At 62.4% G+C, this 27,413-nt stretch overlaps 1 protein-coding gene across 1 annotated transcript in view; it reads right to left on the bottom strand.

Moving 5' to 3' along the window:
* Nucleotides 1–27,413, bottom strand: part of MYT1 (myelin transcription factor 1) — a gene marked incomplete at its 3' end in the record, with an annotated part of 43,066 nt that overhangs the window by 6,348 nt on the left and 9,305 nt on the right. The window contains exons 4-17 of the mRNA XM_082670661.1: nucleotides 22,477–22,539; nucleotides 21,465–21,712; nucleotides 19,300–20,064; nucleotides 18,051–18,185; nucleotides 17,488–17,578; nucleotides 16,347–16,460; nucleotides 12,955–13,169; nucleotides 11,481–11,605; nucleotides 10,696–10,953; nucleotides 7,911–8,065; nucleotides 6,868–6,930; nucleotides 6,685–6,753; nucleotides 2,355–2,417; nucleotides 1,943–2,026 (exon numbers count right to left, since the gene is read on the bottom strand). Coding sequence (XP_082526787.1) covers nucleotides 1,943–2,026; nucleotides 2,355–2,417; nucleotides 6,685–6,753; nucleotides 6,868–6,930; nucleotides 7,911–8,065; nucleotides 10,696–10,953; nucleotides 11,481–11,605; nucleotides 12,955–13,169; nucleotides 16,347–16,460; nucleotides 17,488–17,578; nucleotides 18,051–18,185; nucleotides 19,300–20,064; nucleotides 21,465–21,712; nucleotides 22,477–22,539 — 2,448 coding nt within the window. The remainder of the gene's footprint in view (nucleotides 1–1,942; nucleotides 2,027–2,354; nucleotides 2,418–6,684; nucleotides 6,754–6,867; nucleotides 6,931–7,910; nucleotides 8,066–10,695; nucleotides 10,954–11,480; nucleotides 11,606–12,954; nucleotides 13,170–16,346; nucleotides 16,461–17,487; nucleotides 17,579–18,050; nucleotides 18,186–19,299; nucleotides 20,065–21,464; nucleotides 21,713–22,476; nucleotides 22,540–27,413) is intronic.

Genomic DNA, 27,413 nt, shown 5'->3' with positions numbered 1-27,413 from the left:
CTGTACAGCGAGCAAAGCGGAGCTCCCTGTGCTATAGAGCAGGTCCTCGTTAGTTATCTGTTTTACACATATTAGCGCGTATGTGTCAATCCCAGTCTCCCAAGTCATCCCCCCCACCGCCTCCACAGACTGTCTAGGTCAGTTACTCAGTCGTGGCCAAAGGGATTTACTGCAACGTGCTGACCGACTCAAACGCTGCAGACACGAGACGCCCAGGAGGGAGCTCTTCCTCTACGGGTCCCTCCGCAGCCACGCCAGTGCCGGCCGACCAAGTCACGCCACGCAGCGGGGCCTGGCGCACCGACTGAGGTGTCTGCGGCCACCTGCCCTTGTCTAAGATGCTCGTCACTTACAAATACGGTTAGTCTATGGCTAGGGAGGAGATCCTACAAAACGGAGGTGCTAAGTGGGCGGCCCCCTCTCCTTGCCATGGAGCCCTTAGAAACTCCATCCATCCTGTAAATGGTGAACTGTTTCTACAAGTCACATTCTCCGCTTGGCTGCAGAATCTTGCTGTTTGTTTGTAAAGCAAAGTTGACAGCACATCAGGGAAAGGAAAACCGCTTTTCCCCGTTAACCTGAAAAACGCTGATCTTGACTCTCATCGTCTGCAAATGCAGCACAAGTCATTTATCATCCCTACCAGCAGGATCCTTGCTAAACCCGTAACAGCGATGCGTCTGTACGATCACAGGCAAATGCCTAGGTTCTCGGAAGAAAAAATATTCTTTCTCCACCCTCTCATTTAGTAGGCAGCATTCACAATACCAACAACCATGGATTTTGCGTTTTCGATTTAGCATTCATTACAGTCTTACTGTGTAAATTAAATAAACAAGCCACTGTCTTATTACAGCAAACAGCCGGTGGGGCTGTCCCCTTTGAAGGGCACAATGCTGGTCAATTAGGCCCCTCCTCTGTGGCCAAGCAGATGTTTGGGTGGCCAAGCAGCTGGGGTGAGCTCCCGGGAGGAGCAACGGAACCTCGGGCCAGGTTGATCCCCTCCACAGAGGTGAGCGTCTAGCTGTTCCTGACAGTCAGGGCAGACCTGCTTCCCGTGCAACTGCGCGCCCTGCCCCAGCCAAGCCACCAGGCAGCCAGAGCCCTTCCCTTCCAGCCCTCACCCGCCTGGGGGCACCCGCTGCCTGCTCTACCTGGCGTCAGCTCTGAAAGTCCTGGGCAAGTTGGGTGCTGGGTCACCCTGTTTGCACCTGTGGCACAGCCTTGCCCCCACCTGCCAGTGGGGAGCTCGGGGGGTCCCTCCCGGAAGGATCAGTTTTCAGCGATACCAGCCCCCACCAGGCGAGTCAGGGTCTGGGTCAGGGTTCATGACATGTCAGGCACCCCCAGTGAGAAGGTCCGTAGAGGGTTTCAGGCACTCCGATCACTTAAGGCCCAGGATGTCCTCTCTCCTCCCCACAGGACTGTTGAGGTCCCAGTTCAAGGTGACCCTCCCAGGCTCCCTCACTGCGCGTCAGCTCCCTTCAGAGGTGTGGGAGCGCGCACACGTGGTTCAGAGACTTGCTGTCTTTCTAACCACCCTCTCCTCCTCGACTCTTTGCACCTGACCTTTCCCACCAGGCCAGGAGCCGTGCAGACCGCAATGCCCGTGAGTGCCTGGCCCTGAGGGTTGCCAGGCCCTGAGGTCCACGCCCAGGTGCCCAGGTGCGTGGGCAGCAGGGCACTCTGCCTCTCCCGGCCCGTCAAACGCCGCAAACCCGAGAAGCCCAGACAGGAGCCCGCGCACGCACACGGGTGCGTGTGCACACGGCTCCCGCCTGCAAGGTGTCCCCGTGCACAGTGCGAGCACGTCTGTAAAAGTGGGCATTGTCACAGCTATATTAATGCAAACAGAATCTAGAAGGAGCTTTTAAAATTATAAAAATACCGGAAAACCCCAAGTCTGCACGGCAGCCAAGAGGCCGGCAGGGCCCGGACTCACTTCATCAGCTCAGGGTCTTCCTTGTCATCCTTTGCGGGTGTAGCCTTGGCTCCGCTTTTCTTGGCACGAGGGCAGCCTGACAAGCTGGTTTTGAAAGAGGAAACAATGCCACAGTGGTCCAAGGACCGCAAAGCCTCACACCCCCCTGCCTCACCCCTCCCCTTAAGCCCTGTGACAGCAGCCCCGGCGGCCCCGGCAGCGGGGCCACATGCAGGAGGCGGCACCGTGAGCCCCAGCTCTGGTCAGAGAGTGCCCTGGTCAGGCTCTGGGAACACTGGCAGTTCCCACGAAAGGGACGAAACCGTCTCTGGATGCAGCAACGTTAATGTCTTACTTGGAGCCTGGAACTTCGTCTGAGGAGGAAACTGTCCCCACCCGCTCCGGCCTGGCACCCAGGGCACGGCAGGCTCACCTCCGGTGCGATGCGTAGTTCCCCGTTATGTGGCCGGAGCCGTCGCAGCCGGGTGTGGGGCACCTGCGGAGGAGAGCGGAGCTGGGACCAGAGCCGCGGAAGTCACTTGGCCACAGAAGACGCCTCTGTACTCAGCCCCCTACAAGTCGTCTACCCACTAAGGTCTCACAGATGGCCACGTGTGTCCCGGCCGGCCTGCTGCCACGACCTCCGGGCCTCGGAGCCTGGCCACCCACGCTCCCCAAGGGGGCCCCGGGGGGCGGAGAGGAGAGCACGTTTCCACTGCGGGATGATGGGCTCCTGACTCAGCCTCCTGCAGAGGACCAGGCTGGACTAGAAGGTTCCAGAACACATGTGGGCCTTTAAACAAGCGCTCAGGATGCAAACGTCACACCTAGGACCGGTTCATCCTCCTTGAGCTTGCTGGAGGAGGACGGCCTATTCCCACCAGGGCTGCCACCGTCGTGAGCACGAACAGACGGCACTGAGCCCCTGAGACGTGCCACCCCCAGGAGCGGCGACGTCGGGGCGTGAGTCCTACTTGGTGAGCGCCGAGTTCACACGGGCGCGGGCTTTCGAGGGATGGCTGGCACCGGCCGAGGGGAGGGAGGGGAGGAACAAAGCACAGAAGCCCAGCTGGGTGCACCCCAAGTGCTTGACGAATGTATCACGTAGAAGGTAAGACTTCCCCTCTGATACACCAGCTTGGGTTTTCTTATTTTTTCCCTGAATGTCCACTGAAGAAAAATGAATCCGTTCCTGCTGGCGTCAGTGGGGAAAGCACCCGATCCTGCAGGTGGGTCCTCAGGAGGCCTCGTCCGGGGTGGATCTGCCACCTGTGCCGTGTCCCTCGTGAGGGCGTGGTTTCGCCCAATGGACCCGGCAGGACCTCGGTGCTTGCATCGGGAGAGGCTGGCACTCACTGGGTGCTTATCTGCCATTCCTGGCTCCATCCTCACAAGGAGAGAGAACTGTGGAGCCAAGGCCATTCCTCAGCACAAACGTGGGCCCAGAAGGACAGAGGGCCGAGCGCCAGCGGGGCAGGACACGGGCGGCCCGTCAATCAACAGAGGGCTCCCTCGCGCCCAGGCTCCGGCAGCCGTCAGCGGGCGACACTGCCCACCCATCTCAGGCTGGCACACCAACACGGGGGGGCTAGATGCCCAGGAGCCTCCTTCCTGGCCCCTCGCTTCACCCCTGCCCCAAGTGCCACACACCAGCGCCTCCCTGGCCTGGCAGCCGGCCAACGGGTCAATCTCCCTCCTGTCGGGCTTTGGGGTAACTCAGACCCCACTGAGGTTGGGACACCTCCCGCCCATCACGTGTGGTCACATTCCAGCCCCCACATCTGGGGCAAAGAGGTTTTTGTGTTTTAACGGAAACCACCCACCACCTCTGTCCAGGTAAGCATCACCCTTTTCAAATGAACCCCAGCTGCTGGGACCTCCTGCTCTGATACTCTGCGTCTCTGCGTGGCCCGCGGTCCCAGGGCGCCAGCTGCTCAGAAAGGCCCTCCGGGCCGCACGGAGGGTACCAGGGTGTCCCTCACATGGCTCTCTGCGCTGAGGCCCGGGCCTCGTGACACCCTCTGGAAGGACACTGCTGCTCCCTCCTGGTCCTCCGCAGCTTCGGAACACACAAGCTGGGCGCTGCAGGCAGTGGCCAGGACGGCGGGTCCACGGCAGTCCCAGGCCTCTGTGGCCATAAGCACAGCTCTGGTCTGTGGGTGACACCCCTGCGAGCTGCAGCCTCTGGTGGTGCCTGTGAGTGGGTCTCAGGTCTGGGGGAGGCGACTCAGCGAGAACACGCACGTTGGGGCCCTCCAGGAAGGCGGCGCAGCCCCACCCTCCTTGCTGGCCTGATGTAACGGCTTTTCCCCAAGAGTCCTGTCCGAGAGAGGATGACGTCACATGGCTGGAAAAGCAGGTGTGTGCTCTGGGCGCCAGTAGCGTCGGCCACTCTTATGGCCCCGGGTAACCCCAGGGCCAGCTCCAGGAACCCTCCCACCTTCTGTTCTGAGTGCGTTGGTCTGGGCAAGACGAAGAATCCATGCCGCTTGGTGCACAGCAGACGTCACCCCACCCCCAGCCCTGTCCCGTGGCCGGGGCGGGGTGGCGGGGGGCTGTCCCCCACCCCGTGCAGAGCTCCCCCATGACGCCCTTGCAGGCTGTGTGGCTGCACTCTGAACGCCCACACATGAAGTGGGCTGCGCAGCCCAAGGCAGCCGAGTCCCCAGCTCCTGACCACACTGGGCACGTGGATGGGAAGAACAAACACCCTTGGGATTTGATTAAAACACAGAAAACACGTCGTCTGCAACTGTCACTGCAAACCAGGTGTTGATGGGGGCCACCAAAAAAGACTCATTTGCAAGGCACAGGTGCCTTTGCCCCCGTGGACAGGTCACCTTCAGCTGGCACTGCCACGAGGCTGAGCAGGGTGCCAAACCCCCACCGAGCGGGGGAAGGAGACAGGAGCATGGGGGAGCCAGGCCACACCCACACTGCGGCCCGCGAGAAGCACGGAGCACGCTCCACGGAAGGAGCCCTGCGGGAGAGAAGCGCGCCGGAGGGAGTTAGGGAGTGATTTGCTTTCACACGAGGAAAACCTTCCATCGCTAACTTCCAGACAAGTTTGGGTTACAGCTCTTCACAGGCTCTCAGTCTTAGAAGGGCACTGACCCTCCCTGTCGGCCACATTTCTGGACCCAGACCGAGTCTGCGTGTTCCTTCCAGGAGCCCTGACTAACGGCTCTGCAGGAAAAGGGCTACTGAGGGTGTGTGGTCACTTCTAGAATTCCACCACCACCCAGGCAGGCCTTCAAACTGGAAAACCATGAAAACTGATCAGTTAGAAAAGCAAGTCGAATTGGAAAAGATAATAGGAGAAAGGATCACGAGAAAGATGGTAAAAGAAGAGAGGAAGGAAAGCGGGAAGAGGACGGTGGGGAAGAGTGCGTCGAACCTACAGGACTGAGGGCCTCACTGCCTTTCTGGGGCTGGACACGGGGTGAGTGAGCACATGTGTGAAGCTGCCATGATGAGCTGAGCCTCAGAACATGCAGGTGTCAAAGCCGATAGTTCCCAGAAAGACGCTTCTGGCCATGACCCCTGCCCAGCCTTGCCTGCGGGAACGGAAGGCCCCACAGGTCAAAGAGGCAACGCCACGCTTCTCCCGGCTGCTAGGACCAGACAGGCTCCCCGGAGCCACAGAAATGAGGCCGGCAGGACCGGACCCTCTGAGAGAGCTGGAGCTTCCTGCCCCGTTTCCGAGTCAGCTCAGGTCGCCAGAAGCCTGCGGCAACCGTGGTTCCTCACCTTAGAGGCACCAGAGCCCCAGTTCCTCTCTGGCCTCAGACGGGGATGGGCCGGGGAAACCCGGCCTGGATTCCGACCCCCAGCACAGAGGCCCAGGGCGGTAGGAACCCCCTGAAGAGGGGGCGACCTGAGGGGCCAAGAGGGGGCCCTCCTTCCACAACCTCGGCTCAGCCTGGAAACCCAGAGCCAGCGCCTTGTGGCTTAGGGCTTAGCTCAGCTCAAGGCATGAAACCAAAGGCAATCACAGCCCCGGGTCCAGCCCCGCAAGGACGCTGAGAGCCGGAAACCTCTGGGTCCTTGCTCCTTGCTTGAACAAGACCATCAAGGAGAGCGGCTGGTGCCACAGGGCGGCCCTGCCCAGACGTCAGGGGCAGGGGGAGCAGAGACAGGGCACAGCCAAAGAAGGGGTGAGCACGGAGGAGAGGCGTGGGGGCGAAGGCACGAGGGGCCAAGACGGAAGCAGCTGGAAGGGGCTGCATGAGGAGGGAAGCGCACAGAGTTTCCGCTGCTGTCACCAGCATCCAGCTCACTTAGCAAGAGCTGCACGGCCTGTAGCCCCGAGCCACGGAGAGACTTACGAGCCAAGGCCAACTCGGGACTCCTCCCGAATCTCCACGGCAGGAGGAAAGCAGGCCAGACAGCCCGGCAGGGCTCCTCGGGAGAGGGAGAGAACGGGCCGGGCCACCACGAGCCGCAGTCAGGCCCTACCCCTGCTTGGCCCTCCCGGCCCTCGGTCCTCAGAGGGGAGCGCGGGAGCCCGTAGCGGCCCTGGGTCCAAGGGGGCAGGCAGACAGCGGCGCTCAGAGCAGGGAGATACAGGCAGCAGCGGCGACAGCCAAGCAGAATCAGCCCCTCCGTGGCCCTGCCTCTCGGCCCCACGGCCCCGGGCCTCGGGCTGGGGCCGGCCTGTGCCAGAGCCCCGCAGAAGGCTGCTTTTGGCCGGAGCCTCATGGAAGGAGTGAGCAGAGCAAGGAAGCCACCCAAGAGACGGGAGGCCGGGAGGGCAGACATACTTGAGGTCAGCAGAATGGGCAGCCATGAGGTTTCTGAGGCTCTTGTCAGCAAGAGGGCAACCAGAGAGGCTGAAAGAGAAGAGATGGGATATCGGGGTGAGCCAAGAGGGGGAGCAGAGGCGCAGAGGAGGAAGACCCACCACGCAGCACCCAGGCCGGGCCGGACCCGAGTGGGGGACGAACCTGCGGTGGGAAGCATAGTTCCCAGTGATGTGGCCGCTGCCGTCACAGCCGGGGGTGGGACAGCTGGACAAAGGAAACAGAGCGTCAGAACAGAGAGCGAGGCCCCCCCGCCAGGCCCGCCCCCCAGGCTGAGCCCGCTCGGAGAGGGCAGCTGCCACCTGCCTCTGGCTCACCGGAAAGCCAAGGAGCGTCTCGTCCCCACCAGCCCGCAGGGCCGGGCCCTCGCCTCTCCGACTACAAGCTTCTCCCACGCAACTTAACTCAAGAAGCAAAGGGAACCCACGTGAAGCTCAGCTTAAAGTCGGGGTGCCTCCAAAGCAGACGTGCTGTGCGTGCACACGTGTGCGTGCTGGGGGATGGGTGTGCAGGGAGCCCCTCCCTGACGTGGCAGGGCCTTCCCCGAGGGCAAGACCAGAGCCATCCTGGGGCGAGCCAGCTACAGGGCAGGAGGAAGCTGGAAGCTGGCGGGGTTCGGGGCAGGAAGAGGAACCCCAGGAACAGACTCTAAGCATCGGTGGGGGCTGGATCACCTGAGGGGCAGGGGCCAGGCCTCTCACGCTCCCTAGGGAAGGTGGTTCTTAGTGGGGGCCGGCCAGAAGGCCGTGGGGTAGCGCACGTCTACCAGTAGCCGCCCCCTCTCCAGTGGCACCTGGTTAAACTGACTCGGCTGCCGGAGCTGAGGTCATGGAGCCCAAGGCAGAGCGCATCTCAGGCCTGGGCGCGAGGGCCAGGAGCGCAGCGGGCGCTCGGGGGCGGTCCCCTCCCCTCGGCCCTTGTCTGCTCTGTGGGCCAGACGGGGGCTTTTGCCCTCACTCTTTATCAGCCTGAAGGAGTGGGTTAGAGGCCCGCGTGGTGCAGGGGTGAGAGGACGCCTTCCCCCACTGCCTGGTCCAGGAGGGGCCTAGTAGTGGAGGCCCAGCCTCTGCCCACCAAGGCAGCCAGGCCAGCGGGACGGTCAGCACGGGGCGCTCCCGCCAAGGCGAGCTCCTCTCAGGGCCGTGGCGGTGCCCTGAGGGGTCCTGCCGCCCAAGGTGGGGACTTACGTGAGCAGCTCCTTCTTTATGTCCTTGGAGAGAAACTTCAGCTTAAAGTTGGCCAGGGTGACCTCCCCGGGGTACTTCCTCTCCTCAAAATTCTCCTCCGACGCTTCCTGGTCATCTGCTTCAGAAGAAGCAAAAGAATGGGCTGCTGGCTCTGACTGCAAAAGACCAGCAGGGAGAGGTTTTAACCGGCTGGCGGGGGGCCGGGCGCCCGGCCCGGGGGCTGAGGGAGAGGGGCCTTTCAGAGGCATCTTCCGGAGTCTCCTGTCTTCTGGAAGCAGGAGGAAGACACAGGAAACGGTGCCCCGAGGGGCTGGGGTGCTGCCTCACCTCAGCCACTGCTCCTGAGCTGCCCGGGAACGAGGAGACCCGGGCGCTGCCCAGCACCACGGCTCCTGACGCCCTCCGCGGACTCAGGCAGGTGGGTCACCTCCCACTACCCGCCCTGGGCTGCAATCTACACGCCAGAGTGTACGCCGAGGGCGGCTCCTCTGGGGCTGGGGATGCGCTCAGTAGGCAGTGGCACTGAGGACGTGTTTGTTGAAATGCTATGAGGCTGAGACGGCACGACGCACAGAGTACGTGACCTCGGGACCATCTGGCCCCACCGAGCCCCAGCTGGCACGGCGACCTGGCCGCAGCCGGCACCGAATAAGCACTCTGGCCTCAAAAGCGGGGCCTGCACGTGCTGCGTCGCCACCCACGGGCAGGGTGCTGTGGTGCAGGGGGTGGACAGGGACAGTCCCTGCGTCTGGGCGCAGGGAAGGAGTCCGCGAGAGTCAGGAAGGTCAGTGCCCTCCAGGTCAGGCTGCAGCAGACCACTGCCCCCGTGGGGGATCACGATTCAGATCTCAGGACTGGTACTTGCTGTGCGTCCCAGGCACGCTGTCCGACCTCCTGGGCGCCACACTTTTCAACTGGAAAGAATAGCTGCCCCTCCCAGGACGGCTGGGGACGGAAGGAGGAAGGGCCTCGGCACCGTGTCACGCCGAGGTCACTGTCGCCACTGGTACCGTTACTGAACAAGGTGCAGCTGGGTGGACGAAGCCCCTCAACTCAAGCCCAGTCTGCAGGAGAAGCGGGGGCCTCCCAGAAGCATAGGGGTAGAGGCTGCTGCAGAGCGCCCCAGAGGCCCCTAGACACGGGGCCAGCGGTGTTGGGGTGTTGGGGGACCTGAGGCGGGGCTGCTGCCAGAGCTGGGTGAGGCAAGGCTGAAGAGCGGGGCAGTAGCCCTACGAGGATGGTCAAGGAGCCTCGGACAGAGCTAGAAGGAGAGTCTGAGCAGGGAATCCAGGGCCATGGTAGAGGGACTGGGAAGGCCTGATGCAGGAGGTGTTTCTGGGGGGTCACCCAGTAGGACGTGGGCGTCTGTGCCCAGGACACAGGGGAGGAGAGGAAGGGCCTGGGGGTCAGCTGAGGCTTCCTGCTGGAGAGTGGACTGTCGACCATGGGGCAGAGCGGCAGGCCTCTGTGGCCAGGGACCACAGGACCTCTGAGACCAGGGTCATCCACAGAGGGCATGACAGTCCCGGGAGGGGAGAAGGATGCTCAGAGGGCACGTGGAGGGGGCAGGGGCAGCGTGGCCAGAGAGGCCAGCCTGAGCTGGGGGTCAAAGAAAGGGGCAGGGAAAGGGAAGGAGCCGCAGGAGGGGCCGGGGGGCAGAACTGGATAGGGTGACAGCAGACGTGGGGACGCTACGCTGGTGGCCCAGAACAGGAACAGGAAGGCGGGGCCCACCAGCCAGGGAGCGGCCCTCCTGCCGGCCCCGGGTGGGCACCCTCAGCCAGCCTCCCTCCCCTGGGGGCTCCCTCTGAAGAGGTGTCCCTCTTCTGAGGCCAGACATTGAGTTGCAGCCACGTGACTGAGGCAGAAGACCTAGGCCTGGGGCTCAGTCGGCTCCTCTGTAAAGTGGGGTTGCATGCGAAGCCTGCAGAGAGAGGGGCCCTAGCTGGCCCTGAGGGTGGGACCCTCACCACCCCGTACTCCTGCACAGGGACCTGCCCCCCTTGCCCTCCTGGGAGTGGGGGCTGGCAAGGAGGGCAGGGCTGGGGGGGCACCCACAGGCCTGTCCACACTGTGCAGAGGCCACCTGGTCTGAGCCCTCAGAGCAGGGCCCTGCGGTTCGGGAGGCTCTTCTGGGGAGAAGCCCTGCATCAGCCCCCATCTCAGCTGGGTGGAGTAACTGGGAAGGGGGTGTTCCACTGCCCCCAGACTACAGCTCCAGCACAGCAGCCTGGTGTGCGGCCCTTCACCAGGCAGTACTGTCCTGGGACTCTGGCCGCTGGCCACCCAAGGGGCTTCTGAGGCCAGGAGTTTTCTCCTGCCTCCGTCCAGGGAGCCAGGCGCCTGGAGTGTCCTGGTGACAGTGAGAAGAGGCTGCTGCCAGAGCTCTGGGTGTCCCTGATCTGGACACAGCAGGTCGGCGGGAGGCCCACAGAAACGAGGAACTCGGAGCCACTCCCGAATCATCCCCCGTGGGGTCTGAACAAAAGCCCTTCTCCTCCCCGTGCTCTCGGAGAACCGCATTGGGGCTGAACAGTGATTCTGCAGAGGCGAGAAGGCCACCTCTCTCTCGGAGGGGACAAGGCCACAGACTGGCCCAATGGTGAAAACCCCTCCAAGAAGGTGGGCTTAGCTGCCCGAAGGGCGCAGGACCCTGGGTGGAAAGGGGCAGGACACACGGAGGCTCTGCCTGGAGCGAAAGCGCGTTCACACCCGCCCTCGGGTAAGGCAGACTGACCACCAGCGCCTGCTCGACCTTCTGCCGGCTCAGGACCCCAGGACCCACCTCCTCGGGTTCCTCCTCTCGCTGGCGGCTGGGCTTGGTGTAGTCCAGGGGCCGGTCCCACTCGTCCTGGCGGGAGGCATGGCTGGACTGGGGCGAGGTCACGGAGCTGCTGGGGGCAGTGATGCTCTGGCCCTGGGAGGCATCGGGTGAGGTCACGCCGGGGCCGCCACCGCCGCCGGGGAAAGCGTTCTCCCGCCTGCGGTGTCTGTGCATGCTCAAATCCAGGGTTCCGTTCTCATCCACCGTGATGTCCGTGGCCTGCATTGCAAAGGTACCGCCTGTGTCAGACCCCACCCCCTTCCCACGCGTGCCTCTGGTCCCTTACTCAGCTCACCGGAAGCCCAGACAGCGTCTCCCTCCAAAGAGAGCAGACCCAAACAGGAAGAGAAGAGCCTACGCGGGAAGACAGCGTCCTGAGGCTGATGTGGGCCACAGTGCCCACTGCCTTGAGGCTTCCAGCGCTGGAAAACCAGACCCTTGACACGGCAGCTCGTGTGGGCCCAAAAACACGCACAGGGCCCTTAGACTCGGCGAGATATGGGAACACACGTGTGCACAGCCACTTGGGCCCCCTTAGGCACAGCGCACAGAGTTCGGAGGGGACCCATCCAATGTCTCTGCCCAGCAGGGTCAACGGTCAGGAGGGAGAAGAGGAAAGAGTGGTAATCACCTAGTAGACCCTGGGTTTGCTGAGCCCCCTTCGTGCAGGCAGCACGTGCCCCTGACTGCAAATCCCAACCCCCTTCTCTGCCTCAGCAGGGGCTCCTGGCAGGGGACACACCAACCTTGCCGGGCAGGTCCTGCGGCTTCGTGCTGAGGTTCTCGGGCATCTCCCAGCAGCGCGTGGAGAGGTTCAGGATGGCCGTGGCGGCCATGTGTGCGGCCTCCGCGTCATGGGCGTAGTCGAAGCCTGTAGAAGAGGACGAAGCGCAGGGGCTGGGCCTGGGGGGAGAGGCCTTTGGGAAAGGTTTGGCTGCAAAAAGGGAACAAGAGCAGGCTGATATACAACCTGAACGGGAGGTGGCCACGCAGACATGGGGTGGGGGTGGGGGGTACTTCGGGATGGCTGGGAGCCTGGCCCCACCGCAGCCCCCCCCCGTCGGGCACTGAGAAGGCCGTTTCTCTCTTGACCTAACTTGGGCAGAAAGGGCAAAGCCTCCAAAGACGTTCGAGCGCCCCCGATATTTCAAACAAAGCAAGTTGTCTGTCGGTGATGCTCATTAGAGACTAAAGTCTGCAAGTAGGAGGAGCGTCTGGAATATCATTCAAGTAGGAAGAGTTTATCACAACGCCTCAAAAGGCTGATTTCGGTGTCGCCCCGCCCCTTCCGCCAAGAGCCACGGCTTTGGTGAATGACATTAGTTCAAATAAACACGACACAGGAGGGCATCAAACGTTATCTTTTCTAGTAACTGTGCTATAACCGTAAGGTCACTCTCAGGTATGATTTCTGAGTAATCAGGATATCGCCAGCAAATTTCCAGCGCCCCAGCGTAAGTGGGTGCCTTGCGAGAAGGCATGAAGCCCCCAGTCCTAACAAGCCGGAGAGACACTCGCACTCCAGGTGGCAATTGTATCATTAACCTGTAGGAGACTCATCACTGCCAATTCTGGGGGCTGACAACAGCCACCAGGGGCCGCCAGCTCCAATCTCAAGTGCACTGGGGCGCTTTTCCATTCTGTTTGTATTTCCAGGGCTAACAGGCTTGCAACTCACAAATTAGTGCAATAAGCGACCCCTCCCCCCCAAAAAATAAGCCAGGAAGGCTTGTTCCGGAAGGTTTGGCGGAATGAATGTTGTTAGCGCGACGAGCACCCGGAAAGTTTGTTGCTAATGTCACATTGTATCCAGCAAGATGGTCCCCGCGCAGGAAGCATCTGTCGGGTACCCAGGCTCAGCACAGCGGTTGTCTGACCCTCCCAGACCCCCAGCCCTTGAGCTGGAATAAACTGGCTGGGAACGGACAGCCAGGGGAGGGCACGCTCGTAGGGTGAACCACGGCAGCGACGTCGTTAAGTCTGTGGACACGCACGGCATAACGGACTTGGGTTTGTTTCACGTGTAGTGAGGAGGCACATCCAGTTTGATGGTGAGTGTGTGGGCAGCAACGTGGGTGAGACACGGACTCTGAGAAGGCCGCCACGGGGGATTGGGGCGTTTTGGGCCGCAGGGTGGAGAGGACCGACACGCTGCTGCTGAGGGCTCCCCTCCGCTGCCCCTCAGACGCTACACCTCCGGGAGCAGCTTCCCCAACTTACATTTAAAGGCTTTCGGTGAGGTTTCGCTGGTCTGAATCTTTGGGGCAAGCATGCGCTTGCCAAAAACCTGAGCGTCAAAACTTGCGTAGTCGAAGGTGACCTTGGAGAACTTCTCCAGCTCCTTGGCCAGGTTGGCCCTGGGTGTGGTGGAGGCCACGCTGGGCCGGTAGCTTCCATACGGAGGGACCTCAAGCTGCTTCACAAAGCACATGGGCCTGGGGCGTGAGACGGAGATGAGAATCATGAAGACAGGACACAAGGACTCTGTGCTGTTCATCTCAATGCCCCGTGCCATGGCCTGGCCCAGCCATCCCTCAGACCCCGGCGCGGACAGAGACCCAGGCAGGCCCTCCCTCACGTCCACCACTACAGGGTGCCTAGGGGCTGATGTGCAGGAAGAATTGCCACAGGGACGAAGCACTAGGAGCCTTGACGAAACAGTGCGTGTCCCCTTGCGGACCGCGTCAACAGAGGGAATGAGGAGAGCAGGTTTCTGAGGCCTTTGCCGGGAGCCCTAGAGGAGCATCCTTAGGGCGGCAGGCAGCCGAGGCAGAATTCTGGTGGTGGAATAACCGACAATTCCCCAGAGGGGAGGGAGCTGGGGTGCCTGGAGGGGACATGAAGGAGGTTCTGAGAATCAGCCTCAGGGCGGCCGACTCAGCCCTTAGCCCTCCAGGTCGTCTGCTGAAAGTCACCTGAGATGCCCCTGGAGGGGCTGCTGCAAGGGTTAAAGACACGCATGAAAGGACGCTGCAAGCATTCAGCCACTGTTACTGAAGCTCTGAAAGAGCTCAGATTTTTAAATGCACAAGAGATGGTGCGAACACACCAGCCCTGACAGCACTGGAGCCACGGCGGGAGAAAGACCAGCCCGGCACAGAAAGGCCACAGGGTCTGTACCGGTCTGCGGAGGGGCCTGTGTACCAGTCAGCTGAGAGAAGAGCGGAGGAGGCCTGGGAGAGCCACGCAGTGACTTCAGTCTGGAAAAGGTGGTGGGCGGAATTAAGAAGGAGCCAGTGGTGAGGCCCCCAGGGCGCCAGGCACTACGAGAACTTAGGTGTGACCCGAAAATGGGAGCCGGGTGCCAGGAAGACCCTGCAACCACGATAGGCTGGCTCTGCAGGGCCTTGGGAAAGCGAGGGCGGGGGCGCCTCTGGACCAGCCAGTGGCATCGGAGAAGTGGCTGGTGAAACCGACGGCTCTCCTTCCCCAGCGAGGGCGGGGCCCCTCTGGACCAGCCAGTGGCATCGGAGAAGCGGCTGGTAGTGCTCAGGCACCCCCGGGGGTAGACGAGTCCTACACTTAACGTCTGCGCCACGTTTTGGTGGCTTCCTCAGCCGGGGCTTCCGCCAGCAGCAGACTCAGGGTCCGTGATGCCCACAGAGCTTTGCAGAGATTCTCCCCACACCCTGGGGTACTGGCCCCTCCATGGAGCACGTGGAGCCTGGACGGAAAGCTCTGCACCGCGGCCACAGCTGCCACCATCTGGCCTCCTCCCCGAGGGCCCGGAAACAAGACAGCCCTGCCTCATCCAGCCTCATGAGAAACTTCTGAAGGCGATAACGCTGTCGGCCCACTTTACAGGCAGACAGACGGAGTCGCGTTCCCGGGGCACAGCCCCCACAGTTGGCAGCGGCCTGGCCCCCACCCTGGCCTCGCCACGACGCACCTGCCTGGTAGTTTGACGTTTTGTCAGTGACTTGGATCAAGGCAAGAAACCCGACAAGAAGCCAGAGGAACAGGAACAAGATGGAGGAAAGAAGCAGTTTCCACCACCCTGAGCGCCACCCGCTTGAAAGAAGCCAACTGGAGTGCAGGGCGCCCCAAGGGCGGGGCTGCAAGGGCTCCCCAGTGCGGGAGGGCGAGGCCCAGCCCGGAGACCACTTGCACGTGACCCTGAGGCCAAGGTGGGAGGCCACGCTGCTCAGGCAGAGGCTCTGCCAGGCACATGCCAGGGAAGGGACAGCTGGGTGACGGAGGTGGCCCGCCCACCTCCAGACCATGGTCTGTGCCGTCGCCCATGCCCGTGACTGCTGGACGCCGAGCCTGTGCAGGGGACGGTGGCCCTGGTCTCCCACACTCTCCTTTGGGAGACAGACGTGGAACAGAGAGTCTAGACGGGACGATCTGTCAGTTCTAGCTCCTCAGAGATGAGGGAGCAGGGAGTCCGCTGAGCAAGGACACGGGGGTGAGGGAGAGTCGCCCAGCACGGTGGGCGCCAGAGAACTGGTCCCACTGGGAGGCGATTCTGAAGGCAGGCTGCCGGGGAGCGTGTGGCCTTGGGAAAGCTCCTCAGCCTCTGGCCTTGTTCGTGGCACCTGCAGGGGCCTGCGGGTGAGTTCACACCAAGCAGACTCGCTCTGAAGGGTCTTTCAGAAGCCCCCTCGTTGATGAGCCGTGTCTGCACGCACACACACTCACACGTGTGCATATGCACCTAAACACACAGCACCTCAAGGGTCACGGGGAGCAGCACTCCGGAGGGTGCCACTGGCACCCACCCCGCTCCCCAGTTCAGGGTCTGTCCTGGGGTGAGCAGCTCCCAGGGCTCCCTAGACAGCAGGGGTCCTGGGCTGGTGCAACCCACTCTCTCCAAACAGGACCAGCGACTCCACAAAAAATCCCTGAACAATCCCAGGCGGTGACATCAGACACCCTCGGGGACAGCGAGGCAGGGGCAGCCGCGCGGGTGTCGGGGCCACGAAACCACCCTCCAAGTCCCCCCTGGGAGACACATACACACGAGCGTGGACACGCACACGCAGCGGCGGAGAGGCGAGAAGCCCCCTGGGCACGTGCGGAGGCAGCCGTGAAGCCTAGCAGGACCCTGCAGGGCCTTCCTGGGTAAAAAAGCCCCTGCGCGTCCCTGATTCTTGTTTGTAGGAAAAAAAAAAACAGTCTTGAAGCCCCCTAGGCCTTCCCACCCAGTTCCAAAGAGCAGGTTCAGTCAGTTAATAGGACAACGGAGTCACAGGGCTCCTAGTTCCTCCTGAAGAGACAGAGGGAACAATCTGACACGCATCTCTGAGTCATTCTGCAGAAACTAAGACCCCCACCCGGTGGAGGATGGTGATGACATGCTGACCGCAAGCACGTGGACCCCAGACTGCTTGGAACCGTAAGGCTGAGATTCCCTCACCATCAGCTGATCAGAAGAGGGTCCACGAGCTGATCACCCATCCTGGACCCTCTCCCCTCACACTGGCCATAAAGACCCTGCCTGACAGCCACCGGGGAGGCGAGTCTTCGGAGCGCGAGCCGCCTGTCCTCCTGGCTCGGCTCTTGTAACAAACCTTCTCCGCTCCAGACTCTGAGCTTGGCCTCACTGCACGTCAGGCACACGGACCCGGGGTCGAAAACACGCCTCCCGGTCTGCGACTCATTTCACTCACCTGAGGATCCGATCCGAACTGGAGCTATTCTTGGAAGGGTCTCCCGTCGGTGGCTGTTGCTTCTCATGAGATTTGGCTAATTTTTCGGCAGCAGCAATGGGACACCCAGACAAACTAGAGAAAGGACAGGAGGACAGCTGAGCCCTCCTCCAGGCCCCACCCGTCCGAGCCGGGAGCCAGGCGTCAGCAGGAGCTCAGGGAAGGCTGCCTTGCCTATAGAGGGGCCTTTCCCCAGGTCTGTCCTCAAGCCCTCAAAGCACCTGCTGCTGAGCCAGCTTCTGTTTCTGGAAATTCTAAGCCAATGACACAGAGACAAAACGCACCCGGAAGTTCTTCAAGGCTCTGAGCAAAGGCACCTCCTCCGGGTGGGTGCGGGGCCCGGGCCACCCCTCACCTCCCTCCTCTCCCCTCACCACCAGCCAGAGCTGCTCACAGTCTATCAGCCCACGGGCCACGGGCTGGGTGCTGACCCTGGAGGACATGGTCCTGCCCAGGAAAGCACCCAACCCAAGACGCCACGGGTGCAGCTTCCACTGTCAGAACTGAGAAAGTGCGATCAGCCAGGGGAGGCGACATCGTCCCAGCGGTGTCGGGGAATTTAGCCTCAGAAACTCTGGCCAGTCGTTCCAGCGGAGTGTCACTTGCCGGAACCACTTCACGCCCCGCCACGGCTGCAGCTACGCGTGGCTCAGGGCGAGGGCGGGGCGACCTCTCACCAGAAGCCGGGCAGACATCTCAAGCACCGGGCTCTCAGCTCCCCTACGGAGCCGCCAGGCTCGGCCCCGGCTGCCGAGGTTCTGCCTTGAGCACAAGCTAGTGTCCAGAGGTTTCCCGACTCTCAGCAGGACAGGGTCTCTACCTGGCTCTCCCCACAGGCTGCAGGCCTCCCTGCGCTGCGCGCATCCATTCCTCCAGCCGCCCTCTGGTCTCTCGGGAACCCCACTCACAGTGGCACAGGTGACCACCCCTCCAGGTGCTGCTCTGCTCCCGCCAAAGGTCTGCCCTGACCGTGCACTCACCCCAAAGGGCAGCACACAGGGAGACCGTGTCCCAGGCTGGGGCATGCACTGCAGGCACCCCCCCCCTCCGTGGCCCTCACCATTCCCAGCCCAGCCCAGCCCAGCCCAGCCCAGCCCCGTACCTTCTGTGCGTGTTACGGTTGCTATTCACGTGGCCCTGGCCTGTGCAGCCAGGAGTGGGGCACTTGAGCACGTTCTCATGCATGGCCAATACTGCAAGACAACGTCGGGGGAGGGGGGGGGGGCCGGTGAGCACCACCAGCGCGGAGGGTGCAGGAGCCCCAGTCCCCGCTCAGTCAGGCCACGCCCGCCCCCTCTCACGGTGACCCTGGCCTCCCTGAGGCAGAAACCTTACAAACTTAATGGTCACGATCGCTGCCCCTCGCCTAGAAGCAAGGACGGCTTTTCTCCTGAGCCCTCAGAACACAGACGGCGGCCCCTCCCCCGGTCCAGGGCCCGGCCTCCCCACCGTGTGCCCGTGTCTGTGGCCGGTTTCCAGGGGCCCTGACCCAGGCTGCCATCTCAAGGTGAATAACTGGGCGTGCTCCATGTCGCCACGCTTGTAGGGCCCAAGTTTGGGCTTCTGGACGTGCCAGTCCAGAGGGACAGGGTCCTGGGTGGCCACTCCTCTATGTGGACACCATCCAAACACCAGAGGCGGCCTGAGCCGTGCAGAGCTACTCACTCTCCGGGGGGATCCTGTCCTTGTGGGGGCAGCCAGACAGGCTGCGGTGGTGCGGGTACAGCCCAGTGACGTGGCCGGTGCCGTCGCAGCCCGGTGTCGGACACTTGATCTCACGCTTCTCAGCTCTTGAGGGATCTAAACACACAAGGCCTATCCGTCAGAGGGCAGCCGGGAAGCTGGGCGGGAGGTGGTGAGCAGGGAGGCGGCAGGGCAGCTCACCAGCCTTCACTCTGGCTGTCCAGAGAGGAGAGTGACCAGACTGCCCAAGAGCCCAAAAGGGACCGTGGCTGGACAGCACGGGGACCCTGGAGAGACCGTCCACACTGGCCGTCCGCGTGGAAAAGCTCCCCACAGCTTGCGGCAAGCCACAAACAGCGGAACCCGCAGGGCTTTAGGGGGGACCCCCCCGGATGGCGGCTGGCACCCTCTGCCCTGTCCTGCTAATGTCATGCGAGGGCCACTGGCTTCGGGCTGGGGGCCAGGCCTCTGCACAGAGAGGTAAAGCCGTGTGACAAGGTCTCTGCCAGGACACGTCCTTTGTATTTGACAGTAATGGGGACCGAGGGGCTGAGTCACTTACCCAAAGCAGCTAATAAAGGCCTGGGCAGAAATTTGACCCCAAATCTCAGTTACTGACCTCGTAGAGCCTCTGCAGGCCCAGAGAGGTCACTTTCAGTGTGGGGCAGAAGGGAATGCCTCTCAGGACACACACGGTCCCCAGAGCATAGCCAGTGTCCCAGGGAAACTTCCAGAGGAGCCATCCGTCCCCTTTGGTAGGGAAGCCACAATGCAGAATTCACAGACCATCCTCAGAAAGCCCACCCCAGGGAGGGCAGGGCCCTGGCGGGTTCTGTGTGTGTGGTTTAAATGGGAGGAAGTTGTCCTCAGACCACCGGGCAGGCAGGGGCACCCTAAGGGGCTCACAAGCCTCTCCCGGGCACCGCCTTCCTGCGCTCGCTGTCGCCGGCCTCTCTGTCCAGGGCTCGTACGGCGTCTGCACCTCAGCGTCAGTCGGTCCCTGAGAACCAGTCCCACTGTCCTCCATGGCTCGGGCCTGCTCTGCACTGCTCAGTGCTCCCAGCCTGGCCACCTGCCTCACCGACCACAGGCCGCTTCTGTCTGGCCCACACCACCTCCCCCCGCCCGTGCCCCCCCGCCCGTAAAGACCTCAGGACTCGCCCATGGGTCCGGGACTGCGCACCCCCGGGAGGGGGCGGGGCAGGGCCAGGTGCCCAGGTGCCCAGCCTACCTTTGCTGCAGTAGCTCTTCCGGGCGGCGTCCAGGGGCCTTGCCGCCTTCCCCGGCTCGCCCGGGCCCAGCGGGCCTTGCTCGGCGGGTGGGCATCCCGGCTCACGGATGGCCCGCACCTGCTCGGCCTTCAGGGCGATGGCCTGCTCCAGGAGGCCCAGGTTCCCGCGGGTCATCATGTCGTACATCTCCGACTCGTCCGTGACTGTGGACTTCTGGGACCTCGAGTCCTCGTCCTTGCCGTTGTCATCAGAGCGCACTTCCACGAGGACGGAGTACGCGGGCCTGGGGCTGGGCGGCGCCGGGCGGCGGGGCTCAGAGGCCTCCGGGCGGGGGGCGGGGGGGGCCTGCTCCTGGCAGATCGCGTCAGGCGGGGCATCCCCCCGCTCAGTGCCCAGGGCCACCCTCTGCTTGCTGGACTCCTCGCTGGCCACACCCTCCAGGGACTGGGGACACAGCTCCTGGGAGCGCTCCCTGGTAGCTTCGATCGCTTCCTCTGCGTCCTCCGGCTGGACGAAGACACCCTTCTCCCCCGCACCGCTAGTGGCTCCTTCCTCAGCCTCCTCCCGCACCAGGCGCACGATGCCGGCGCCCCGCTTGGCCCCCTGGCCCGAGTCTTCCCCGACCAGTGTCTCTTCAGCGATTTGGCCCAAATTTAGGAGAGAAGTTGCAATGATCTCCTGATAGCTGCTGTAGCTGCCCTTGGAGGAGCCCGTGAGGCTGCTGATGGGATTGGATCCGAAACGGGCCTTGATGGGGCTCCTCCCTGCACAAAATCAGAAACTGCGTGGGAGGCACACGGGGAATAGAGGACAGGTCTCCAGGGGGGGCTCCTCCAGCCTGCCCCACTGCCGCCGGGCGACATCAAACCCCCAGAAATGGGCTCGGGGTGGCCGTTTTTGTCAGCCCCTCTGCCCGGATCTGGAGATCACAGTAAACTTATGTCGGGAGGTGGAAGGAGAAACCACCGCAGTAATTTGAAGCTGAGAATTACTCTGATACTTTTGATTAACGGTCCTCCCTGTCATGTGTACTTTCTTATATCAGGCGAATCTACATTTCATAAAATGGAGCTTAAAGAATGGATCAGGGCTTCCCTGGTGGCGCAGTGGTTGGGAGTCCGCCTGCCGATGCAGGGGACACGGGTTCGTGCCCCGGTCCGGGAAGATCCCACGTGCCGCAGAGCGGCTGGGCCCGTGAGCCATGGCCGCTGAGCCTGTGCATCCAGAGCCTGTGCTCCGCAACGGGAGAGGCCACGGCAGTGAGAGGCCCCGCGTACCACAGAAAAAAAAGAATGGATCCAATTTTTAAAAATTGTTTCATAACTGATAAACAGCAAAAGCTGTTTCTAAAGTTTAAGGCTTTTAATTGCCACGGCTAAGATGCAGTGGGTGCTCACCACACCCAGGCCCCCTGGGATCAACAAGGACCACCCCCCAGGGCTCAGCAGCCAGCCCACGTCCTCCCACTCTAGGAGGGCCCAAGCCAGGGCCGATGCCTGAGCGCCAAACTCCCTCCTTTATAAGAAACCCAGCAAGCGAGAGTCCCCTGGCCCTGCACCCTCTCAGGCAGAGCCGGGTCGCCAGGAGGGAGGCGGGTATGAGGACCCTCCCTGGAGTGGCTCCAAAATGAATAAAAATCCACCTCAGGCCCTGAGAGCCGAGAGCACCAGAAGCTTGGAGGTGTCGCGGGGTTGGGGCCTCGGGCCTCAGCCACATCCCCAGGACCCTACAGTCAGCCAGGGACTCGGGACATGGACGTGTCCCACCTTCGCACTAGTGTTTGCCGAGGGCTGGGGGCCCCGCCCAGCTCCCCTGATGCCAAGCAGGCCCCTTGCCCCTCCTGCAGGTGGCTCTCCTGAGGCCAAGTGGGGCGGGTCTATCTGAGACCCCGCCACACAGACGCACAGCCACATCCATCTGTCCGACCGCCTCTCACACACACAGACACACATCCAGGTCCACAATGCTCACATACAGATGAGCCTCTGGGCCCCCCGAGCCCCAAGCGCCAGCCCCTCCCCAGGAAGCCTTGCAAACGTCAGACAAGAGGCGCTTGTTCTCAGCAGGGCTTCCTCGCTCGCGGGAGCCCCGCCTGCTCACAGGCTGCGATTCTCCGGGCCCACACTAAGCGCCTTTATTCAGGGGAGAAAGAGCAACAAAGCACCTTCAGCTGGCTCGGGGCGATGAATCTCCTCCTGTCCTGACGCCTCAGCCTCGTCCTCCTCCGCAGTTCCTTCCGATTCATCAGAAACAGAGGCGCCCTTCACCTCGGCATCCTCACTGCTGTCGCTGTCCACGCCGTAGCCCTCGTCCAGAGCCAGCTTCAGGGGGTGCGCCTTCCGCTTGGACCCCAGGTGCTCGGCCTCGGCGCCCCCCAGCTTCCTCTTCTTGGCCAGAGGGCAGCTCAGTAAACTGGGAGGGAGGAGGCCGGGCCACCCTGTCAGCACCTCCCGGGCCCCCGGCCTTCACCCTCTGCAGCGCTATCCCTGTCCTGAAAATTTCTCTTTGCATCTCATCACCACCCCTCCGCCAAAGCCCCAAACTCAAGACTGGCAGGTTGATGTGTTCAAAATTTTACCGTAATTGTCCGCATTAGAAAGGCCCTGGTTGTGCTTTAAATTTCACTTCCTGCTTCTCCGGGAAGGCCTCATCTCAACGGCCCTGTCCACGCCACAGTCATCCCCCCTGGGGGGCCGGGGCCGGGGGTGGGGGGGGCGGCCCAGGCTGCTCCGCTCCGTGCCCGCCGCCCCCCAGGCAGGTTGTCGGGAGTGCCCAGGCCCTTCCTCCTTCACCTCCAGACCCTTCACACCTCCAGACCCCTCACCCACCTCCTGAGCCTGGCACCGCAGTCGGGGGACCCTGAGGCCCAGCAGACCCCCGGGATGACAGCAGTGAGAAGAGCCGCCCAGCGTGTGCCGGCTCTGCTCTGGGCTCTCCCGCACAGACTCCTCCGGCCTCACAGCAGCCCCAAAGGGGAGACACCGGAAAGGCACGCCACAGCCGCGCTCGGCCTCCCAGTAAGAGGGTCACGTGGGAGGCCACCGCAGCTCGGCAGCCAAGAGCAGGGGTGGAAGGCTCTAGACCCACAAAGGGTCCCGAGCAGCAGAGGAGCTCCAACCCCCAGCAGCCCAACCTCTTTCCCAGGAACCCTGCTGAGGGCCCTCCAGCCTCCTTACCTTCGGTGCCTGGAGTACTTGCCCCGGATATGTCCCAAGCCCGTGCATCCGGGAGTGGGACAGCTGGGGGGAGACAAGCAGGGGTGGTCACCTGGGGGCGGGCCCCGTGGGGCATGGGGAGAGGGTCCGAATCTCGGGGCCCACCCCAGACCCTCACCCGGGGAAGCAGAAGATTGTCTCCAAACAGTTCATCTCAGAATGGCTGCTTGCAGTTTGCGAAAAATTAATGAAATAACTCACCCCCGTTTACATAAATGAATGGTGCATTGCAATTTTATAAGAGTGTTTAATTAAAGATCTGTGTGTGAAAGCAAGGCTGGACGACTTCCTTTTTCCACAGTGAGTCTTTCCCACCGCAGGCAAACCACCACCAGGCTTCCAGGGGGCTGGGAACAAGGAAGCTCCAGGGTGCCCGCAGAGCAGCACCTGAAGCTGGCCCAAGGGCAAAGCACAAACACGGGGATCCTCCAGGGCCTTCGAGATGCTGCGAGGCCCTGCCCGGCGGGCCCCTCGCCGGTACACAGCCGACCCCCCCGGCAGGAGCAACTCTGCAAAGGTGCAGCTTTGACCCAGGCCACAGGACCCCGGCTGCGGGTGGCAGCAAAGACCCCGCTCCAGAACCCGCGGCCTGGTGTGATCCCAGCTCCCCATGAAGGGCGGTGAAGCCAGGAGGGCCGATGACCCAGGAGCTGCGGGAGACCTCGGTGGGCCGAAGCCTGGCCTCTTACAGTTCCAGGGGTTCCTCTCCCTTCACCATCATCTGCCTCCCCACAGAACCAGACGGTGGGAAGCTCTGGAAACTTCCAGTCCCAGGCACAGACCACCCAACCCGCTTCCCCAGCAGTCAGCTCCCCAGGGCAGCAAGGGGCCTGTGTGGGGCTTGAGGTCAGGGTCCTGTGGGCTCTTGAGACGGAGAACCCGTGGTGGGAACAGGGGGAGCCCGAGCTCCTCCCGGGAGGTATCACCGCAGGGTGTCCCCATCCAAGAAGGGTCTGAGCCCCCCGCCTCCGAGCAGGCTCTCCCAGAGCCTGGGAAGGAAGGCTGTGAGCTCCTGAGGTTCACAAAGGGGCCCCACTCTGGACGTCTGTGCAGACACACTGATGTGTCTCATCTGATCGATCACGGACCTGACTACAGAGGACTGTGGGGTCCACACTCGCTGACGGATCAGCGAGAAACAGAACAGTCCGTGGAGGCAGGGTCGCGCCCCCCAGCACAACGGTGGCCCTTGCGGGAGCCGGGGTCTCTGAGGGGGACGCACCCTGCAGCCCCCCATGATGAGGCCACCGTGGCTCGTCTCCTGGTGTTTAAAAGAAGAGAGGAAAGGAGAGAGGGAGAGGAAGGGGGAGGATGGGGGGGAACATGCGAACTTTGTGTGGGTTTCCTTTCCAGACAGACAGGACTTGCTGCTGCCCGAGGCCTCTCACTGAAATCTATGCCCCACACTTGCTGTCACTTTCTCAAGAACTAGCTTTGAGACTCTTCACAAAAGCTCCTTGTTATTGGGGATTTGAAGCTGAGGTCCCAATTAGTCGATTAATCACTGAGTCAGTCAGGCAATTAGGTGCCAGCTGCTGTAGCACTGGCACTGCCCCCAAACACGTCACCTGCTCCGAGCACACCTCCGCCCACCAGTTCAGAAGCACCTGGCCTCCAGCCCTGAGGGCCGGCCCTCCAAGGGCAGCGGGCCAGGCACGCGCAGAGCTGCCAAGGGCCCCTCGGGGAGAGGAACCTGGAGGCCCCCTCCTCCCCACGTGCCAGCACAGAGAGTACCCGCGGAAAGCAAGCCCCAGGGGCTCAGTGCCAGCAGGTCACCCTACGGGCACCCCCGGTGCTGGTAGGATGCCCTCTGTGTGCGCGGGGCCGGAGGGCAGGGTGAGGCACCAGCTCTGGTTCCAGGCCTCTGGAGCCCCTCCCCAGCATGGAGGAAGAGGGAGACCCGGCCAAGCCCCCCCCCCCGTTTCCACAGCATGGCCCTGAGTGTGGCAGAGACAGGGAGGTGGGCAGAGGGCCTGCCTGCCGTCAACCTGAGAGGGGTCCTGGCGATGGCTCGGAGGGATCTGAGGATCTGGACATAAACAGTAGCTCTCAGGCCATGGCGGAGGCCGGGAGGAGCCGTGCCCCAGTGGGAGCCCCTGGAAGCGACTGGCTTCCCTCCGGCCCCGCGGAGGCAGGTAGAGGGCTCCCTTCTGTCGCCTTGGCAGGAGCTGGCCAGTGGCTCAAGAGGAGGCCCTCAGGTGAGGACAGGCGGGCTGCGGACTGGGGCGCGGGCGTGGCAGACGGGCGTCCTTCCCGGGACTGGGAGACGCCCCAAGGATGCCCCAAGAGGGGTCCACCCACCCCCTTCCCTTCCCTGCATAAGCCGCCTCCCGCAGCGTGGACAGCAGATGGGCCCCATGTAGACCGGGGGCGGGGTGGAGGGGGAGTTTGCTGGCTCTTCACTGCGCAAAGGGAAAGGCCACCAGACCCGCTTGTTTTCTCTCAGGGACTCGGCTTCAAGTCAGAGCAAGAGCTGAAGGGGCTCCGGGTGGGAGGAGGCAGCTGAGAGTCCTGCTTGGTCCAGGCCCACCAGCTCCTCAGCTCGTTTCCTAGCAACCGCCACTCGCCGGCAAGCGGCTCCCGGAGTCTCTGCTTGCGATGGGGAAAGGGCCGCTGGGGGCAGTGGGCACAGACTCTGGGTCCACAGGGTGCAAGTCCCTCGTCCACAGAGTGAGTCCTGCGGGTACAGCTTCCCTGTGACCCATCCTCCCGTCAAGTGATTCCGAAGGGGTTCCTTTGACATCCCAGCAGCAAGTCTGCTCCAGGGTCGCTCTGCCTGTGCTGGCACCCACTGCGAAGGCCCCGCCGGGACCAACCACAGCCCCCCATGTGCTGGGGGCAGGAGTCGGGCTTGCGGCACCTGCCCCTTCCCGCGGGGTGAGCGCACAATCACAGAGCCTCAGGGATCGTGCCCCACGGCTGGTTCGTGGCCAACAAACGGTTGTGAACTCAGGCGTGAGTGGCACGTTCCACGTGGATTTTCCTCTAAGCATCGATTCTCAGAAACGGGAAGAATTGCTGAGGACATCGTTGCTAGAACACGTCAATGCATCTCTCCCCAGTTTCTCCATCAGATTGCATGTGGGCCTCACTATTACCATGCAAACAGGGTGAGACCAAGAGATCGACGACGCTGCACAAATTCCAGATGCCCACACAATCCCCTTACTTACACTGGTCAAGTCCGCGCTCAGAATATGTCAAAATACATCTATTCTGGGTCATTTTTGCTTCAAAGTTTCAAGAGAAACCTAGCCCTCTGGGTTTGCCTTTCCAGTCTCCTCCATTACTTCATCTGTTCCCAAAACTCAAGTCCTGTGCCCAGCCTCCTCTCCCTCGTTGTCCCCAGGATGTCCCCAGGTGAACGTCACATAGCCCAAGGGAAGCAGCACCTCCCCCGGGAGACCTGCTCTGCACCCTGTGGTCTGCGGCCCCTCTGAGCGTCACGTGGGGTCTCCTCCACTGGTCCACCCGCAGGCCCCTACCCTCCAGGGAGCTGGCCACTGTGCTCCATGCAACTCCAGGGGCCTGGCTTGTCGGCTGCGCCCCCCTCACCCTCCAGCCCTGTGACCAGGACTGGCCTTTGAGCAGGAGGGTGTATGATTCAGCTCTTCCGGCTGTGTGAGTTCTAACCCTCCGAGCCTCAGTTTCCCCACTTCACAAACGGGGAAACACCAGCAGCCGCCAGTGCTTCCATGAGAATCCCTGAGATCGGACTGCACTGTGCAGCCGCTGCAGGGCTCGCCGCATGCGCGGGGCTCTGAGCACCGCTCCCACGTGCTTCCCCTCCCGCCTCCAGGTTCCAGGCTCAAAGGTTGGAGAGATGCTGGGATGTTCTGGGGTCCTCTCATTTTCCTGACTGGCAAAAGAAGCCATCCACTCAACCACTATCTGGTGAAGAATAAGATGGTCCCAGCCCCAGACGTGTTCCCTGTCTAGTGAGAATCTTCACCCCTAAGAACGTAGAAGTGGCTTATGCCCTGGAACCGTGCAATTAGGTGGAGAGAGCTGTTCCAGGCTGGGGCACAGGGAGCACGAAATAACAGCACCCACCCTCAGTAACTAGAAAGCTCTGTTTGTCTCCATCCTCGAGCCTGGAAGCCCACAGAAATGTCCATCAGGGAGTGGCCGTCACCCCCAACCCCGCAGCACAGGCAGAGCAGGACCGTGGTGAACTCAGCACCGGAGCTGCCCCAGGGGCGGGAGGGTGGGCTCGGAGCCCCTTCATCCCTCCAGCAAGCCTGCAGGTTACCTTGGCCACAGTTCAAGTCTGGCCCCATCTCACAGGAAACTTATAAAAATTAGACGGGGCACCCAGAGCCCACCTGGCACACGGGGGGCCCTCCCTTCCGTCTCCAGTGTTCTGAGCCAGACGCACTGGCACTACCCCTCGCCCGGAAAGGGGGGATGCGAGAGGCTGCTTTCCTTGCCACTCACTGGACACCATTCACTGGAGCTCTGCCTGGGCAAGATGGCCCCCGGGCCGGCCCTGGACGCCCCAGGAAGAGCCCAGGCCCACAGGACCTGCGTCCGAAGGCCACGTGGGGCGATGCTGGGGCAGCCCAGCCCATAAGCATTGGGGTGGCTTTCTCTCTGGCCTTCCCCCAGCCCCTCCCCTCCACACACACACAAAGGCTTTGGCCAAGCCCAGGACGGAAGCCAGCAGGCGAGGGCAAGTCGACCTCTGGGGAGGAAGCCTGGCCCCTCCTGCTTCAACCCAGGAAATTGCCATGTGTCTGTCCTCCCTCCTGTTCAGGATGCCCGTCCCTGTGAGGCCGGCCTGGAATCTGGAAAGTCACAGAGCTCAGCCGGTACATAAGCCACTGCTGCCCTCAAGTCACTGGAAGACTCGGGCGTGGGACAGCCTGTCCCCTCATCTCTGGCCAAGGAGCCACTAA

Source organism: Grampus griseus, assembly GCF_964374135.1.
Source record: "Grampus griseus genome assembly, chromosome: 14".
NCBI lineage: Eukaryota > Metazoa > Chordata > Mammalia > Artiodactyla > Delphinidae > Grampus > Grampus griseus.
Note: the sequence above shows the minus strand (reverse complement) of the source record. Positions and strands in the feature narration are given on the sequence as shown.